Consider the following 19,923-nt stretch of genomic DNA (forward strand, 5'->3'; position numbering starts at 1 on the left):
CGCATGAGGATCAGCACTTTTACTTTGAGTCGCCTGAGGATGCGTTGGACTTTGCAAGACTTTGCTGACGAAGGACTAAGAACTTTTGAACTTGGCTGCAACGTTCGTGTTTCTGTTTTCTCTGTTTTGTTTCTCTGTTTTTGTAAAAGTTTTCTCGATTTGCTTGGAACCAGCAGTAGAGCTGGGTGAGTTTAGGTTTTCATTTGCATTGTTGGGGGATGGTGGTGTGCTAGTTTTGATCTTGGTGGTTTTCTGTTGGGCAATTGTGTGGGGATTGTTTGATGTTGGAGTTTGTTTGCATGAGCGAGCGGGCGGGGCGGGGGGTACAATAGGTGGGAGACTATCTGGCGCCGGGGATGGGGGCCACCAAGCTAGCTGGGTGAGCTAGCTCTCGGAAGCGCAGTGGGGGGTGTGCATATGTTTGGTTTAGGAAAGGGATTGGTTTACAGGGTGTTGTTGCTAGGGGGGAGTGGGGGTGAATGTTCTGCTGGCGAGGGAGGGACTAGGGCTGAGGGACAGAGAGGAGGTCGGGGGCGGGGGATGCCTGGGGATGGACCGGTGGAGGCGCGAACCACAGGCTGTTGGCGAGCCTAAAAAATGGGATGACTGATCGGTGGAGGGGGGTGCAATGAGCCCCCCAACTAGGCTGATCACCTGGAATGTTCGTGGGTTAAATGGGCTGGTTAAAAGGGCACATGTGTTCGCGCGTCTTAGGGGATTGAAGGCGGACGTCGTGATGTTGCAGGAGACGCACCTTAGAGTAACGGACCAGGTTAGACTGAGGAAAGGCTGGGTCAGCCAGGTGTTTCACTCGGGACTAGATTCAAAGACGAGAGGGGTCGCGATCCTGATCAATAAGCGGGTGGTGTTTGAGATGGGTAGAACACTCTCGGACGTGGGAGGCCGATATATTATGGTCAGTGGAAACTGGAGGGGATGCAGGTGGTATTAGTAAATGTGTATGCGCCAAATTGGGATGATATGGAGTTTATAAAGAGGATCCTGGGGAAGATACCGGACCTGGACTCGCACAGGTTGGTCATGAGAGGGGACTTCAATACAGTTTTGGACCCGGACTTAGACCGGTCAAGCTCGAAACGGGCAGGGTGCCAGCAATGGCAAAGGAACTAAGGGGGTTCAAGGAGCTGATGGGGTGGGTGGGGGGGGGGCGTGGATCCATGGAGGTTTGGGCAGCCGAGGGCGAAGGAGTTCTCCTACTCACACGTGCATAAAGTGTACTCCCAGATTGATTTCTTTATTTTGAGCAGGGTCTTTCTGGCTGGGGTAGTGGACACGTGTTATTCGGCGATCACAATCTCAGACCATGCACCGCACTGGGTTGACCTGCAGGTTAGTAAAGACAGTTATCAGCACCCGCACTGGAGGTTAGATGTGGGACTTTTGGCGGATGAAGGGGTGTGCGAGCGGCTGAGGAAATGTATTCAGAACTACCTGCAGGTCAACGACACGGGGGAAACCTCGGCAGCGGTCGTTTGGGAAGCACTGAAGGCGGTGGTAAGGGGGAGCTGATCTCGATCCGGGCTCATAGGGAGAAGGTTGACAGGGCAGAGACGGACAGACTGGTAAAAGAGATATTCCAGATCGATAGGAGGTATGCGGACACCCCAGAGGCAGGTCTCCTGAGGGAACGGCGGAGGCTGCAGGTGGAGTTTAGTTTGCTGACCACAGGGAAGGCGGTGGAGCAGCTGAGAAAGGCGAGAAGTTCAATTTATGAACATGGGGAGAAGGCCAGAAGAATGCTCGCACAGCAGCTTAGGAAGAGGGAGGCAGCCAGGGAGATAGGGAAAGTAAAGGACGGTGAGGGGAACCTGGTTGGTGAATCGGTAGGGGTGAATAAGGTGATTAGAGATTTTTACAACAGGCTGTAGAGGTCGAAACCCCCTACGGGGCCAGAGGGGATGAGGCGCTTCTTGGAGGGGCTGAATTTCCCAACGGTGGATGGAGAGCGAGTGGAAGGGCTGGGGGCCCCAATTGGGCTGGAGGAGATAGTGGAGGGCTTGAAGGCCGTGCAGGCGGGTAAGGTCCCGGGTCCGGACGGGTACCCAGTAGAGTTCTATAAAAAGTTCTCGGGGATATTGGGGCCAGTGTTGTTGAAGATGTTAAATGAGGCAAAGGAAAGAGGGGTGCTGCCCCCAACAATGTCACAGGCAACGATTTAGCTGATTCTTAAGCGGGACAAGAAGAACCCGGAGCTGTGTGGGTCCTACAGGCCGATCTCCCTGCTGAATGTGGATGCCAAGTTGCTGGCCAAAATCTTGTCCTCCAGGATTGAGGACTGTGTTCCTGACGTTATTGGGGAGGACCAGACGGGGTTTGTTAAGAGCAGGCAGTTGGTGGCCAATGTAAGAAGGCTGCTAAATGTGATCATGATGCCGCCGGAAGGTTGGGAGGTTGAAGTAGTGGTGCAGAAACGGCTTTTGATCGGGTAGAATGGGACTATCTGTGGGAGGTACTGGGACGGTTCGGATTTGGGCGGGGCTTTATTAACTGGGTCAGGTTACTGTATCAGGCTCCTGTGGCAAGTGTACGGAAGAATAGGACAACTTCGGACTACTTTAGACTGCACCGGGGGTCGAGACAGGGGTGCCCCCTCCCCCCACTGTTCTTTGCGCTGGCTATAGAGCCGCTGGCAATCGCTCTGAGAGCTTCAAGGGGCTGGAGGGGGCGGGGGGGAGAGCACAGGGTTCCGCTCTATGCGGATGATCTGCTTCTGTACGTTTTGGACCCAGTAGAGGGGATGGGGGAAATCATGAAGATTTTAGGGGAATTCGGCCGGGTTTCGGGGTGTAAGCTAAACATGGATAAGAGTGAGATGTTTGTGGTTCAGGTAAGGGGACAGGAGGGGTGACTGGGGGAGCTGCCGGTTAGGTCAGTAGGGAGTAGTTTTAGGTACCTGGGCATCCAAGTGGCGCGGGAATGGGACCGGCTGCATAAATTGAATCTGGCCCGGCTAGTGGACCAAATGAAGGACGATTTCCAGAGATGGGACGCGCTCCCGTTGTCGCTGGCCGGGAGGGTTCAAACGGTGAAAATGACGGTTCTCCCGAGGTTCCTATTTGTATTTCAATGTCTCCCCATTTTTATTCCGCGATCCTTTTTTAAGCGGGTCAACAGGGTGATCATGGGCTTCATCTGGGTGGGCAAGACCCCGCGGGTAAGGAAGGTAATGCTCGAGCAGAGCCAGGAGAGGGTGGGCTGACGCTGCCAAATTTTAGTAATTATTACTGGGCGCCTAACATAGCCATGATCAGGAAGTGGGTGGTGGGGGAGGGGTCGACATGGGTGCGTATGGAAGCAGCTTCTTGTAAGGGCACCAGTCTGGGGGCGTTGGTAACTGCGCCTCTGCCGCTCCCGCCGGCGTGGTACTCCACCAGCCCCGTGGTGGTGGCGGCCCTGAGAGTTTGGGGCCAGTGGAGGCGGCATGTGGGAGCAGTGGGAGCATCGGTCTGGGCCCCAATTTGTGATGACCACCGGTTTGCCCTGGAGAGTATGAATGGGGGGTTCTGGGTATGGCGGAGAGCGGGGATTGAGAGGATGGGGGATGTGTTCATAGAGGGGAGCTTTCCGAGTATGAGGGTGCTGGAGGAAAAGTTTGGGCTGGCGAGGGGAAACAAATTCAGATACTTGCAGGTGCTGGACTTCCTTCGTAAACAGGTGGCCTACCGCTGAGGGGGATTCAGGACAGGGTCATTTCCAGAGGGTGGGTAGGGGAGGGGAGCGTTTCGGACATGTATAAGGAACTTATGGGGTCGGAGGAGACGCAGACCAAGGAGATGAAGCTGAATAGAGTCAACGTGCCTGCAACATGTGCCAGGCTCAGTCTGATACAATTTAAGGTCGTGCACCGGGCTCACATGACAGTGGCCAGGATGAGCAGTTTCTTTGGGGTGGAGGACAGGTGCACAAAATGCACGGGAGGACCAGCGAACCATGTCCATATGTCCGAAGCTTCGGGGATTTTGGCAGGGGTTTGTGGACGTCATGTCGAAGGTTTTAAAAACAAGGGTGGCGCTGAGTCCAGAGGTGGCGATTTTCTGGGTGTCAGAAGATTCGGGAATCCAGGAGGAGAAAGAGGCAGATGTTCTGGCCTTTGCTTCCCTGATAGCCCGGAGAAGGATACTATTAGCATGGAGGGACCCAAAGCCCCCGAAGTCGGAGACCTGGCTATCGGACATGGCTAGCTTTCTCTGTATGGAGAAAATTAAGTTCACCCTGAGAGGGTCACTGTTAGGGTTCACCCGGAGGTGGCAACCGTTCGTCGTCTTCCTTGCGGAAAATTAATCGTCAGCAGACCAGGGGCTTGGGGGGGGGGGGGGGGGGGGGGAGTAGTTCAGGTTAGAGTAGGGGGGTAATAAGGGTGGGACCTGAACGAAAGGTAAACAGTTTTTGCGCTATGTTTATGGTTTCATGTATCTTGTCTATTTTGTTGTTGTTTCTATACCAAAAATACCTCAATAAAATGTATATATTTTTTTTAAATTACTGTTCATTGCAATTAGTGGTGTCGAGAAATGAGCAGTACAAAATTAATTATTATTCTTTACATTTACCAACTCACAATGATAAGGAAATCAACCAGCAAACATTAACTTTTCAATTTTCACACCATTCTAGGTTGTTTTCTTTTTTGGCAGAAGCCCTTAATTACGACCATATCGACTTGCCTGATTATTAATTATCATCATAATTAAAAATGTATTTGTCCATTCGGTCACACAATAAATGTTACAGCTCGTGTTCAAAGAAATTCTGTTGGCTGGTGATGAAAACACAGACAACCTAGGAGGAATTGAACTAGGATGTGAAAGGACGAGCAAATTTGCCGTAATGCATGTCCTTATACTGCACATTCAACCAAAGGTGGCCAACTCATTACCTCAACCCCTTTGTGCAGGAAATAGAGCTGCAGGCTAGCCACTTCGCATCTGAATATTTAGAATCCTCTACCGCCAGAGGCTTGTGGTTGCTCCATCATTGATTATTTTTTAAGGCTGAGACAGATTTTTGGTGTCTCGGGGAATCAAAGGGATGTGGGGAGTGGGCAGGATAGTGGAGTTCAGCCGCGTTTTGGAGTTTGAACAAATGGTCGCACACCTGAAACGTGCCTTTTTTCCTCTCTCCACTAATGCAGCCATGGTTCCAGAATTTTGTGTTTATGTTTCAGATTTCCAACATCCGCAGAAGGTTCGCCTTTCTTTCTAACCACTGCATGTCAATGTGTTGTCATGGATACAGGCTCTTATTTATTTTGTTTTTGCAATATTGGTATTTTAAAGCTCAATGTACAGAGAATCCAGGGAGAAAAAAAGTGGAAATGTTTAAAGGAGTTCTGTAAACCGCAAACATTTTTTTTGTAAATTTAGGTGGGTGGCTCACTAGCTCCTCCAATCAAAGATCTGGAGAGGTGGCTGCGAGAAAATCCAGACTTCGGAATCGCTCCGGAATGGGCAAATGTAGTGAAGCAGTCGGTGAGTAAAGTAATGAAATTTTAAAAGTTTCATATTGAAGTTTTGCCATTGTAATTTGTGCCTTTTTTTGAAGTAGCAAAAGTGTAGTTAATTAGACTGTGATGAGCCAGGGCCAGTGGCAGAGCCTTGTTGCCCATTGTCCTGCATGGGGCCAGAGGAACTACGTTTGCCCAGCTCAGACCACGAGGTAATTAGATACCGTTAAATAACTCAACCTGACAGCTTGACTCTGAGATCCAGTCCTCTCATTAAGTAACTTTATTGTTCAACGCTATTCAAATCTGCTACTTTCGATCCGCAGTGCATGTCAGAGATTCACACTGAGTTGGGATCACACAATGGCTGGAAATCTAGATCATGAACTATGTTACTCTAGCTTTGTAACATGTAAATCTGAATTAATAATGCCAAACCAAAGCACTGTTCTACATGGCCTAGTCTTTATATAATTCATCAATTTAATTCACAGTTTAGATGCCGGAGATGGACTGTGACTTCTGATAATTTGCTGATCTGATCTGTGAAATTGAAACATAATTAAGACATTGACTTTGAACAGCGCTGACTAGAAATTATGCAGCACTGCAAGCCTGAAGTGCAAATGCTGTTTATACATTCTTGCTTTGTAATTTTGAGCTTGTTTGCTCAGATTTTGATATAGTTGATGAGAGTAAAACATTCCTTCTTATTCATTCATTCATTCTTCACATCCAAATCAGGGACAGTGGTAATAAAGAGGCCATGACAATTCTCAGATCTGACTCTCAACATTGTGTGAAAGGCTGTGAGCACTGGTTTTTTAAATTATATTGTTTACAGGTCTTCTCCCCCAACCCCGTTAACAATTCCACCGTGGCTGCATTTTGTTTGCTGGCAAACGCCCATAGCACTGATTTGAGTGATGTGTTTTTCCAAGGATATTTTTTGTTTAAAAGGGCAAGTGGTAGGTTGGACGGACAGCATGGCCGGTGCAGGCTTGGTGGGCCGAAGGGTCTGTTCCTGTGCTGTACTTGTCTTTGTTCTTTGAAAGTGGGAGTTGAAAAAAGGAAAACCGCCACTGGGCCAGCTAATTGAGAAAGGAGAAACATATTAGGGTAGTTTCATGTCAGAAACAATTAAGAGAGACGTGGAGCAGATCCGATGGATAAGATATAAATAGGGAAAGGTCTGTAGTTACCTTGTACAAAAAGAATCAATAGGAAGCGGTAATTGTATTCAATTAAAAATGAGTTAAAATGCTCTTACAGCAATGCACAGTATAGGGAATAAACTGGGGTACTAATACATCATTTGTAGTAGGCGTGAATTATACCTCAATTCTGGAGAGGAGATATACATTGTATTGGAGAGTTGAATGTACAAATTTACAACACAGGAGACTAGTGTTAGTGCATTGTACCAGTGCTGGCTCTTTGAAAGAGCCTTGTGCTTATTCTCACCCCCCCCCCCCCCCCCCCCCCCAACCCCCACGGTCTGCTAAGTTCCTCATCATCAGGTACCAGTTCCTTTTTATGAGATTATTTATTGAATCCGTCTCCGCCACCTTTTCAGGTGGAGCATTCCAGATCCCGCTCTTGAGTGGGAATAACTAAATTATTATTCTCCTGTGAGATTCTAATTATCCACTTACCTATTAGGAAGCGAGTGAATAAATTGGGAGTGGGTGCTGGGGGCAGAAAATGGATTCCTACAATGTGTAACCGGCCGAGCAAGTGATATGTCCGGCCAACAAGGGCTGGATCTGGGTATGAATGCTGAGCTAGATCAAACCTTGTAATTATGATGAGGGTTATGGTAAACTGAAAAGGGTAAAGTCAGTAGAAAAATATGAAACCAGATTGGGCTGGGGCAGAGTTTAGATAGTTGAGTGCGCTAGTTGAGGTAAGGTGAAACAAGAAATGGTCATGGGACTGTAGAGGAACATTAGGTTAAAAAAAATGATGACCAATATACAGAATAAGTTCTTTTGAAATTCCTTGTAGTTTTAGGATGCCATGGAAAAAGCAAGTCGTAGGAAACAAATTAAAATTGAAGAGGAGGGCTGATGAGGACCATAAGAACAAAGGAACTGAAGTAAAATATAAAATAAGGTCAAGAATGGGGTTAGGAAAGCAATGTACATATGAGGAAAATATTTTTTAAATAAATACATACAGCAGAATTCTCCAGCCGCGTTCGGCCGGCGACTGGAGAATCCCGCCTGAGGTCAATTTTTAGAAATTGACACAACAAAGTTACAAAAGGGTAACATACACGAAAAAAGCAGACCAGGGAATCCGTATCCAAGCCACACGCCCAACATCTCATGCAGCTCCAACAAGGAAGAGAGTCGCCACCAGTCAATAAGGAGGGAATCACACCTACCCCAGGAAAAAAACAGGATGTCAACTAAGTACAGAGCTCAGCCCATCCCCAAACCTCCATGCACCTGGGAATCAAACCCAGACTCCGGGCCACCTCCACAGGCCTCCCTCAAAAGGGGACATGTATGATCCTTGGGGACAACTGGATAACAGCCACGGTGCCTGGCCTAGCCCAGCGCCGTCCAAAACAAAAACTCAGGAAATTATGTCTCCAGGGCCTTCCACACACTCCCAAACTCCACACCACGCCGATCCTGCGCCCACCCAGTCCCATTCTCACAAGAAGGAAAAGGATAATCGCTCTAACCCTAGCCAAATGGAGATCCCAATCTGGGAGAAGAAAAACCATCAAGAGACCCATCAGTAGGGCGTCCTGGGAGGAAAGGCTGGCCACCTGAGAACCCCCACCCACTCCACTGGGCCAGACCAGAACCAAGACCAGTACAATTCTCGCCCAGATGAAAAAGGGAAAAAGAAACCCCCAGTTGGGACACCCAACCGACTCTCGATAACCACCCTCATATAAAGGGGATGTATCCAGGGCCACTTTCAGCCACAAATGCTAATCCCACTTCAGCCTACACTAATAACCGACGAGCTTAATTTCAAACCTGAAAGGAAAAAAAGGAAAAGCTCGAAACTGATGAGCTCTAAATGGGAGTTTATCTTCGATCACTGCGAGGATGAACTAACCCTACCAGCCCCATCCTTCCACCCTCTCCCCGTTCCGGCTCCACTCATTTTCCTTTCAAACTCCACTGGGAGTGATAGCAACAAACACCACCTTCCCTCAATCACTACGACTATAAGACACTATAAGGAATAATTATCATTAGGATTGAAACTGTGCACAAATTCCATTTCCCATTTGCTAAATCAGAAAAACAAAAGGTACAGGCCATCTTGGAAGGGAGCCCTGGTGACCTGCACCACAGAGCTGAGATTTTCACCAAAGATAACACCTTCGTTGGCAGCCATTATCCGATGCACATAGCACCACTAAGGCAAAAGCCCAATCAACAGCAACTGCGCCACTGCAAGCAGGGCCGCACCCCAGATTTCACACTCCCTGTGGGGAAGAAAGACAGCATCAAGAAAACAACAACATGATCAACAGGGAATAACTTTCAGGAAAACAGACAAGTTGCAGGGCAGTTCTCAGCATAAAGACATCTTTCTATTCGCACAAGGAAAGCAAATCCGGATCAACGAGCACTCTTCATGATCTCTCAAGGATTCAGACAAACCAAGTAAAAGACACCATTACTTCCACCATGCCGTCTCACCAACACCGAAGTGGCCTAATCTGCCCAGCCAGGGGGGTTGGTTCGATGAGTTCAACCGCCTGCAATCTCTCACAACGAGCATCAGGAATAGGACAATACAAGACTAATGTTCAGTGTGATAGATCGATCGCTGGCCTAGAAGACAATATATAGAACATAGAACATTACAGCGCAGTACAGGCCCTTCAGCCCTCGATGTTGCGCCGACCTGTGAAACCACTCTAAAGCCCATCTACACTATTCCCTTATCATCCATATGTCCATTTGAATGCCCTTTGTGTTGGCGAGTCCACTACTGTTGCAGGCAGGGCATTCCACGCCCTTACTACTCTCTGAGTAAAGAACTTCCCTCTGACATCTGTCTTATATCTATCTCCCCTCAATTTAAAGCTATGTCCCCTCGTGCTAGACATCACCATCCGAGGAAAAAGGCTCTCACTGTCCACCCTATCCAATCCTCTGATCATCTTGTATGCCTCAATTAAGTCACCTCTTAACCTTCTCTCTAACGAAAACAGCGTCAGGTCCCTCAGCCTTTCCTCATAATATCTTCCCTCCATACCAGGCAACATTCTGGTAAATCTCCTCTGCACCCTTTCCAAAGCTTCCACATCCTTCCTATAATGCGGCGACCAGAATTGCACGCAATACTCCAAATGCGGCCGCACCAGAGCTTTGTACAGCTGCAACATGACCTCATGGCTCCGAAACGCAATCCCTCAACCAATAAAAGCTAACACACCGTACGCCTTCTTAACAATCCTCTCAACCTGGGTGGCAACTTTCAGGGATCTATGTACATGGACACCGAGATCTCTCTGCTCATCCACACTACAAAGAATCTTACCATTAGCCCAGTACTCTGTCTTCCTGTTATTCCTTCCAAAATGAATCACCTCACACTTTTCTGCATTAAACTCCATTTGCCACCTCTCAGCCCAGCGCCTCAGCTCATCTATGTCCCTCTGTGACTTGTAACATCCTTCCGCACTGTCCACAACTCCACCGACTTTAGTGTCATCTGCAAATTTACTCACCCATCCTTCTGCGCCCTCCTCCAGGTCTTTTCTAAAAATGACAAACAGCAGTGCCCCAAAACAGATCCTTGTGGTACACCACTAGTAACTGGACTCCAGTCTGAACATTTCCCATCAACCACCACCCTTTGTCTTCTTCCAGCTAACCAATTTCTGATCCAAACTGCTAAATCACCCTGAATCCCATGCCTCTGTATTTTCTGCAGTAGCCTACCGTGGGGAACCTTATCAAATGCTTTACTGAAATCCATATACACCACATCAACTGCTTTACCCTCATCCACCTGTTTGGTCACCTTCTCAAAGAACTCAATAAGGTTTGTGAGGCACGACCTACCCTTCAGAAAACCGTGTTGACTATCTCTAATCAAATTATTCCTTTCCAGATGATTATACATCCTTTCTCTTATAAATGTTGTGCTCCATCAAATCTAATACATCCAGCCTTCAGATCAAGAATACTGAAACATGGCAGCCAATCCTCGAACTCGCTAAAACTCTTCCACCACCCCGAGGCCAGGGCTAAGCCCAGGGATTATACCCCGCTCAGTCTCTTACTCCCGAACCCTTCAGAATGGACGACAAGCCATGTAGCAGGATCTCAGCAACATGGAGGCGGGCCCCACCAGGGAAAGTGCTCTCTCAACCACAAGAATCTCCTCATCCATAAAAGTACCTCAGAACTCTTGGAAGGGAGCCTTGATGACCTGCACCACAGAGCTGAGATTTTCAGCAAAGATAACAGCTCCATTTGTAGCCATTATCCGATGCACAGAGCACCACTAAGGCAAAAGCCCAATCAACAGAAATCGCGCCACTGCAGGCAGGGCCGCACCCCAGCTGCCATGAGGTTTTACCTCTGCTCTTTCTCGAAAGGACACCTAACAAATGCTTCCTGGGACATGGCACAAGCCACGTAACCCAAGAAAAGACAAGTACGAAATGTGCACCAGGATGAAAAGACGAATTAAAAGATAAGCAGAGACGGGGCTCTTGAAACTACAGCCGCTCACGCGACAACCCCCTACCCCCCCAAGCGTAGTTTAACCAGAAGGTCTGTACCAGTTTAACATCATTTCACTGCTTTTTAATTCTATTCCTCAAGAAATGGATCCCAATGGTTTGCTTTTTAATGCCCTAATTAATCTGCTTCGTTTCTTTGTGATTTAGTATCTGTATTTCTGCTCTTTTAGCCCCTTCAGTTTTATTGCCCAAACAGTATGTGGCCTCCTTATTCATCCTATCAAAATGCAGCACCTTAGCCATATATATATTTTATTTTATTTTTTAAAGTATTTTTATTAAGGTTTTGCACAATTTTTCATAATAAAACAGTAGTAACAATAATAACAAAATAAACTAGAGTGAACATTAACATAGTACAAAAAGAGAAGATACAGTAACAATTAAATAGACATTACACCACGCGACTCAAGTCTTCCCACACCATCCCAATGAAACACTCACCCCCCCCCCCCCTACGGATTGCTGCTACTGCTGACATTTTAATTTTCCCCGAGAAAGTCGACGAACGGCTGCCACCTCCGAGAGAACCCTAGCGTAGACCCTCTTACGGCAAACTTAATTTTCTCGAGGCTGAGAAACCCAGCCATGTCGTTAACCCAAGTCTCTACACTCGGGAGCTTCGAGTCTCTCCACATTAATAAAATCCGTCTCCGGGCTACTAGGGAGGCAAAGGCCAAGACGTCAGCCTCTTTCGCCCCCTGAACTCCCGGGTCTTCTGACACTCCAAAGATAGCCATATATATATTTTAAATGAATTTTCTAATTACACGCATTACATGCCCACTCTGCAAATTTATTAGTGCCTCCTTTTATTTAGCCACAACACAGGTTCACTACAATACTTCCTTGTCAGGAAGAAACATAAATATAAAGAAAGACTTGAAAGATTTAGGGCTGGATTCTCCATTTCTGAGGCTAGGTGCCGGCATGAACAGCGAATCCGCGGGAGGTTCATGACCGGAAAATCGAAACGAACCCCTCACCGATTCCAGTACCAGTGAGGGACTAGCACAGGCACTGCATGAAACTCCCGTGGATCGCGCCGAAAACGGCCAGAGAATGGCCGGGTCCAGGGCTGTGCATGCACAGGGCTGATGACCTGCACCGGTCGCGCCGTCAAACATGGCGCCGGCCGTGCTCAAACCCTAAGCTGCCAGCCATGACCCCACCGCCTGGCCAGTACCCCCAGCCCTAGCAAAAGCCCATCTGGCCAGAGGCACGGATCCCGGACGAGTGTGGCAGCGCTGGACACTGTCCGACCCCTAGGGCCACATGTGGTCCGCGCTGTCGGGAATTTGGCCCATCAGGGGCGGAGCATCGCCAGTGGGCCAGCTGATGACACGGCAATGGCGTTGAAACGAAACGCGGCGCGATTAGGTCAGTTTGGAGGGGCGGAGAATGGTAGACCGGCGTCAAACCACCGCAGGCCCCAATTCTGGCGTCGGAAATTCTCTGCCCGATTGCCGATCACAATTTTGGCGTCTGGCTAGGGAGAATCCAGCCCTTAGTCTTTTTTTCCATTACAACAATGCTGAATTCTAAATAATAATTTAGAAGTGTTTAAAATTATGAAAGGTTTGATGAAAATCTCATGTAGGCCAAACCAGGTAAGGACGGCAGATTTCCTTCCGTAACACACCCTAATGAACCAGATGGGTTTTACAACAATTGATGTTCGTTTCATGGTCACCATTACTAAAACTAGCTTTCAATTCCAGAACTTTTAACTAATTGAATTTTAAATACCTGAAAGAATATGAGAACAGGATAGGTAAATGTGATTACAACTCTGATTGCAAGTATTGTAAATGTGAGATGGACAGATTGGACCAAATAGTCTGTTTCGGTATTGTAACTTCTAAGTGTGTGTGTGGGGTGTGTGTTTGTGATATCCTCATTTGACCTATTTATTTGCATAGGGAATTTGAGCAGCATTCAAAGAAGTGCTCTAATGGGCTTCAGCCACTCAAGGTGGAATTTAACTTATCCGTAAACTGGACAGTCTCCGCATTGATTCTAGTTCAATACCGAATTTAGTGATCTGGTTGAATCTTATTGCTCCGAGAGTAAGGGAAGCGAGATCTCACTTCTGAACTCTTTGACTAGTAATTGGGCATTGGCTATGACATTTCTTGTGGCTATATTGCCTGACACATCACTCGCATCGACTTACAAATGAAGAATGACAATTTGGTCCAGATTCATGAGGGTGTCTCATCCCTATAGAGCCATGTGTCAGCAAGGAACCAATACCTTCAGGAAAGCAGGGAAGAAAATTGATCAGAATAGGAGGAAAGGTAAAAGGGTGATCTAACGCTACCATCCTGGCTTTGTTACATATCGCATATAAACACGGCAAAACTTTTAACACCGCTGATTTGTCTTTTCTAGGGGTATTTACCGGAAAATATGTTTGACCGCATCCTCACCGGACCTGTTGTGCGAGAGGAGGCTAGTCGAAGAGGCAGACGCCCAAAAAGTGAGCTCACCAAAGCTGCTGCTGCAGCCGCTGCAGCCATGACTGTTCATCCCTTGGTCGCCAATGGCCTTCTAGCTGGGATGGATTTAAACAGCCTCCAAAGTTTGCAGCAGAATCTCCAGAATTTACAATCTTTGCAACTGACAGCTGGATTAATGGGATTTCCTGCGGGCCTTTCATCTGTAGGAGGAGACACAAAATCCCTGGCTTCTATATTTCCTATGATGCATTCTGGTATGGCAGGGTTACCAAATATATTTGGCATGGGAGAATTACTGAGTAAACCTTCAGAGACTGGTCCCAAGGATAGAAAGGGAAATAGCACTGTAGATTCCTTCAAGCCAAAAGATGGGACAAATGAAAGGACAGAGAAACAAAATGTGGATGTTTGTAGTGAAATCTGTGTGTCAAGTTCTACCATGTCTTCTCCCAAGAAGCTTACGCCAACCACAAGTGCTTCTGCCTCAGCAGCATCCAGCAGTCCTCTGGCTATTAATCCCCTGTTGTTGTCCAGTATGCTTTATCCAGGCATTCTACTCTCTCCAGGCCTTAACATACCTATCCCCAGATTCCCTCAGACTAATATCTTTGATGTACAGACTAACAGGAATACAAATGTAAACATGCCCAAGCTTTCAAAGGAGGCAGCAGAACATCACGAGCGAACAGAACAGAATTCTTCACACGAAAACAGTGGAGACGATGCATCTGAGAAAACAACATCGTTGTCCACTAGTGAAGATACAACTCAACCAGATGATTCAGATTCCAGTGAAGAAGACTGAACCTGAAATAATATATTTAATCTTACACTGGAACAGCTTCATTGATAGTATAAATGGTTCATTTGTAAATAGCCCAGTGATGATTTGGAAAAAACAATACTCATCTGTGATTAACTGAAAGAATTTCAGTATTTGTTTAAAGGTACAAAGTACTTAATGATACCTTGCATGTAAAGCTGTTTCGGGAGGCTAACAAAATCCATGTGTGCTATACTGAAGCATCACAGTGCTAGTTGTTAATTTTTTTAGGGGATTAATTTTAATAAAAGAAATATGCACCACGAGAGCCGTATATTTAATATATTTGGTGTAAACTAGGGAAAATGAGAACACCTTTATGCATATCATATTAACTTACTGTATATAAATCCACAAACTCCTTGACACTCATTTCAGTACTCAGATCAAACTGCAGGAGACACAGCAATAACCCTGGCAGCTAATGAATGTCATTAAAACTGTAGAATATACATCTTGATAATGCAACATGGCAACAGTCGAAATGGAAGTTTGCATTTTATTGCTAAAGTGTTGTGATGCACTATCAGTTTTAAAATTCAGGTACACTTCTGAGTTATTTGGAAGATTTTTTTCCCCCCAATCAGCCATAGAACTGGCTATTTATTTATTACCTCAGCTGTGCTAGTTTAGAAGGTTTACAGAAGTAGTTTCTATAATATTCGCTTTGTTTGAAGTTTGCAAGATGTCTCATTTATTACATAACATAGCTGGTTGTAGTGAGTGCTTTCGCCTTGCATGTGTTCTTTCTCTGCAAATGATTAAAAGGGGCACGGTGCCATGGGAAGTCAAATTGAAACGTGCAGTATATTCTGCCTGGTCATTCATTTCATGGGAATGATTAGTTGGTGTCTCAACATAGGCAGCAGAAATAGGAATTGTGTCCAGAAAGGATACTTTGATCCCAATTTACATAATCTAGCTTCTTGTTTGTGAATATATAAGGAGCTGTTCAGTAAATTAAAATACACAATGCATTCCTGCCAAAAAATCACTATAGGAATTAATGAAATAAAAGTATACAAGTAGAAGAGGAAGTGATGCATTTTATTCTACAGTTTTCAGTGTTTATTATCACTGCAGAGCAGTGTGTTAGTTCGCTGCATTGGAAAATACAATTGTTTTCACTGCAGTGAAATATTGTTTGGCACGCATTATCATCTTTCCATAGGAACCATGCCAACCTCTGTTTGGAAAGGGCTGTGGGTACAGTGCTGATCCAATTTAAATTTAGGTCCCCAGCAACTATTACCTACCAGCGTCATACCAATCAATGCTGAACAGCAGTTTTGCGTTGGGCATTCAGTACAGAATTTGAAAATTAAACAAATGTCTCTTGATATGTGAACCTCACCAGGAACTAACAGATTACAGCACTATCTATCGACTGTGTGCATTGCAGAATTATCTTCCTTGTGAATTGACTGTATAATTCTTGTTTGTTACACTAATGTACCGTAAATGCACAGTAATTTTAATTTAATACAAGGTATTCCTTTCCGCTGTCAGTAATAAGACTGGAAAAATCATTGTCAAAAGCTGGTTTTAAATAATCGCAAAGCAGTGTTACATGATAATCGCTTATTGTCACAAGTAGGCTTCAATGAAGTTACTGTGAAAAGTCCCTAGTCGCCACATTCCGGCGCCTGTCCGGGGAGGCCGGTACGGGAATTGAACCCGCGCTGCTGGCATTGTTCTGCATTACAAGCCAGCTGTTTAGCCCACTGTGCTAAACCAGCCCCTGGTACCCACATGTACCAACATGCACAAGTACCCACATGGTAGAAGCAAAGGCAATTAATGCTATTTGCAGTATTGAGAATTTATATTGATTTCACAGTTAGAAATGTATTTAGAGACAATAGTTTACAAAGAGAGGTTCAATATGCAGTCTTTTTTTTAAAGCTGTTGTATCCCCCTTTTTGCCTGCTTACATAGTAGACCAATTACATACCCTTCCAAAACAAAGTACAATCCCCAATTGTGCTGTGCACTGTATAACTGATGTGCAGTGTATGTAACTGATTATTTTTTAAATACATGGAAGAGGAACAAATTATACAACACAGAAACAAATTAATTTGGAGCTTGTTCGTCTTGGCTATTCGACAAGCTTCGAGTTGGATCCTTAATCTGTACAGAATTTAACAGCAATATTATCTACTGTATTTCACTGAACATTTGGCAAGAATTTGTTGTGCTCCAAAGTATTTCTGCTAGAAAATTGGCATTGTTATACACCCAACCAAATCACATCGTTCTATATATAAGGCAAGTTTTAAAAGAAACATTTTTGACAAAAACATATATTCAATCCACTGCATTTGAGCGATTTTCAATCCCACAGACGCAAAAATCACTTTGAAAAGAGTTGCAATCTCCAAGTCATTATAGTGCGATTTTAATATTCATGAATGATACTTTTTGAAGACTGGAGTAGGTGTAGGATGGTATTTAGATTTTTCAAATGCAGTTTGTAAATGCCACCTAAAAGGATACCACAGCTTTAAAAAGTATGCAGACTAAGTGAATACTTTAAATATTTTTTACAGTAATTTTGTAGTGCTAAACACAGGCAGCATTAAACTAAATTATAATGTGCTGGGTTCTTTATATACTGAATTGCTCCTTCTGTCTGAAATGAAGCATTACTGTATATAAACGTATATTTCCCTGAAGTCTAGTAATTAAAGTATTTTTGTCATTATACTCTTACAATGGTGAGATCTGACAGACCACAGCTTTCAAACATTTATGTAAAATGTCACATTGTCTCCTTTTGCCTCCAGGTTAGATTTAATAACCATTTCCTTTATTTTTACTGACTCTCAATAATTGTGTTCAGATGGTATGACTTTGGTCCTGCTTTTTTTAATATTTAAAAAAAAAAAGTCCACAGAAGTAAAACTACAGGAGACAACAACGTGTAACAATCAGTGGCTGATGCGATGCACTGACGTAGCATTAGTCAACACAAGCAAACACACAAAACGGATTACACTAATACATGCTGCCATTAACAGGATCACTGATGAGTTGGTAAATTGAATATGTGTATTTGTAGTTATTGTAAGTCAAACTTTGGTAGCTGCTCTGACCATGTATTTAATTATGTTGCTGGAGGCTTGATGATTAAGTGTGTTTTTATTTTGAACAATTGCAGTACTTGCAGGTTGTATTCTGTGTAGTCTGAATTGGCTTTCTGTAGTACAATGAGTCTTAAAAGTCATTTGTAATTTATTGAATTACTTTCTATGAAGTTCTATAGAGCAAATGGAAGTTTAATTATTTTTATTAAACCTATTCTTTGACTACCCATGATGTATGTTTGTGTACTCTCATTCTAAATTCTGTCTATTGCGCAATTCTTAATTGAAGAGTTTTCTACAACTAATTTTTATCACTGGAAATTTGACACTGGTTTGGCTGTGAGAAGCCCTGCAGAGTCATATTGGGTATAAAGACATAAAGGCAGAGCACGATGAACTGGCAATACTGCAATTTAAAGTGCTGGTTAGACTTTTATACAACTGAACAAAACCTGTGATTCATTATCTATCCTTTACATACCATGGGTAATCAGTTAATTGCATCGCAGAAACTATCCTAAGGATGCCTGTGTCTTTAAAATTGTGTGCCATAATTCGTGCAGTAGTTCTGTTTTATTTTCCATGTATGTAATGTAGATGTAAAATGAATCGCTCTTTTTGACACACATTGCTTCTATTATATAATCACAGTCAAAATTAATCACAGTCAAAAATTTTAAGTATTAGATGAAGAGTTAAATTCCATACCGTTTTGCTGACTGTATTCCTCACCCCACCCTTGAAAGAATGCCCAAATCCATTAATGTGTCTTTATTTTGCCACACCAGCCATTGGTATGGCCTGCCTGGGTGCATTAGTATCAATTTATGGATGCATCTTGAACAGGAGTTAGAAGAGATGCTCATCAAGCCAATTAAGTTAAATTTGTGCACTGTGAGTAGCATTAGTTCTCCGCAGTGCCTCAAATATCTGCTTCTCAGTTGAGCACATTCTGTTTTTAGTTCAATCCCAGTTCTGGTCACTAGATTATGTAACATAATTGCAGATCACTGGAATGTTGGCCTAGGTACTACGCTATAAAATGGAGTAAGATTTGAAATTGTTCCCCCTGGCCCCAGACACCAGACTTCTGCAAGGTAAAAACATGTTTGTGTAAAAATTTGATCACTGAGTTGAGGCATTTTGTGTATGATTAAAGAAAATGAAAGTTATATGGACAGCTTATGAAAACTGAACAATGCCTTTACTCTAAATCTGGCTGATTGCAACTAGTCGTCATTACTTAGGAGTAGACCATTCATTCCCTTGAGCCTGTTTTTCCACTCATCTAGATGGTTGCTTATTTGTATCTCCACTCTATCCACTTTTATACGCTTGAACTTGGAAATGCATTAGAACTGATTGTTAAACTGTCAGCTTTCACTGACATTACCCATGCAAAACTGGCAACGACTCCAGGAGACTACATGTACAAAGTTAAATGCAGAAATCCAGACGTTTGTCAGTTATTGTACGCTTTCTGTAAGTGTGCTCGGACACTGCAATTGAGTAGGAATCACCAAAGTGAGGAAAAATTGTTCTTTTTGACTACTCAGTCCACTGTAAAACTGTAGCTGTTTTTTTATTGACATACCATGTGCATAATTACTACTGATTAGCCTCACTGTCCTGAAAATTTTTATTTTTTTTCATTCATTCAAGGGATGTGGGTATCGCTGGCTGGGCCAGCATTTATTACCATCCCTAATTGCCCTTGAACTGAGTGGCTTGCTGGGCGAGATTTAAAAAGATTTCCTTCTTAGAACATAGAAAATACAGCACAGAACAGGCCCTTCGGCCCACAATGTTGTGCCGAACCTTTGTCCTAGATTAATCATAGATTATCATTGAATTTACAGTCCAGAAGGAGGCCATTCGGCCCTTTGAGTCTGCACCGGCTCTTGGAAAGAGCACCCTACCCAAACTCAACACCTCCACCCAACACCAAGGGCAATTTGGACATTAAGGGCAATTTATCATTGGCCAATTCACCTAACCCGCACATCTTTGGACTGTGGGAGGAAACCGGAGCACCCGGAGGAAACCCACGCAGACACGGGGAGGACATGCAGACTCCACACAGACAATGACCCAAGCCGGAATCGAACCTGGGACCATGGAGCTGTGAAGCAATTGTGCTATCCACAATGCTACCGTGCTGCCCTTAAGAACAAATAAATCTACACTATATCATTTTACCGTAATCCATTTACCTATCCAATAGCTGCTTGAAGGTCCCTAATGTTTCCGACTCAACTACTTCCACAGGCAGTGCATTCCATGCCCCCACTACTCTCTGGGTAAAGAACCTACCTCTGATATCCCTCCTACATCTTCCACCTTTCACCTTA

At 44.6% G+C, this 19,923-nt stretch overlaps 1 protein-coding gene across 12 annotated transcripts in view; it reads left to right on the forward strand.

Annotated features, from left to right (window-relative positions):
* chd9 (chromodomain helicase DNA binding protein 9) overlaps positions 1-17,799 on the forward strand; it is a 306,991-nt gene extending 289,192 nt beyond the window's left edge. For all 12 annotated transcript variants that reach the window (XM_072518240.1, XM_072518239.1, XM_072518242.1 and 9 more), the window contains 2 exons: positions 5,385-5,489; positions 13,593-17,799. In XM_072518240.1, coding sequence (XP_072374341.1) covers positions 5,385-5,489; positions 13,593-14,465 — 978 coding nt within the window. In that variant the 3' untranslated portion in view covers positions 14,466-17,799. The remainder of the gene's footprint in view (positions 1-5,384; positions 5,490-13,592) is intronic.
* The last annotated feature ends 2,124 nt before the right edge of the window (positions 17,800-19,923 follow it).

The sequence above is a fragment of the Scyliorhinus torazame genome, chromosome 10 (assembly GCF_047496885.1).
Source record: "Scyliorhinus torazame isolate Kashiwa2021f chromosome 10, sScyTor2.1, whole genome shotgun sequence".
Classification (NCBI taxonomy): domain Eukaryota; kingdom Metazoa; phylum Chordata; class Chondrichthyes; order Carcharhiniformes; family Scyliorhinidae; genus Scyliorhinus; species Scyliorhinus torazame.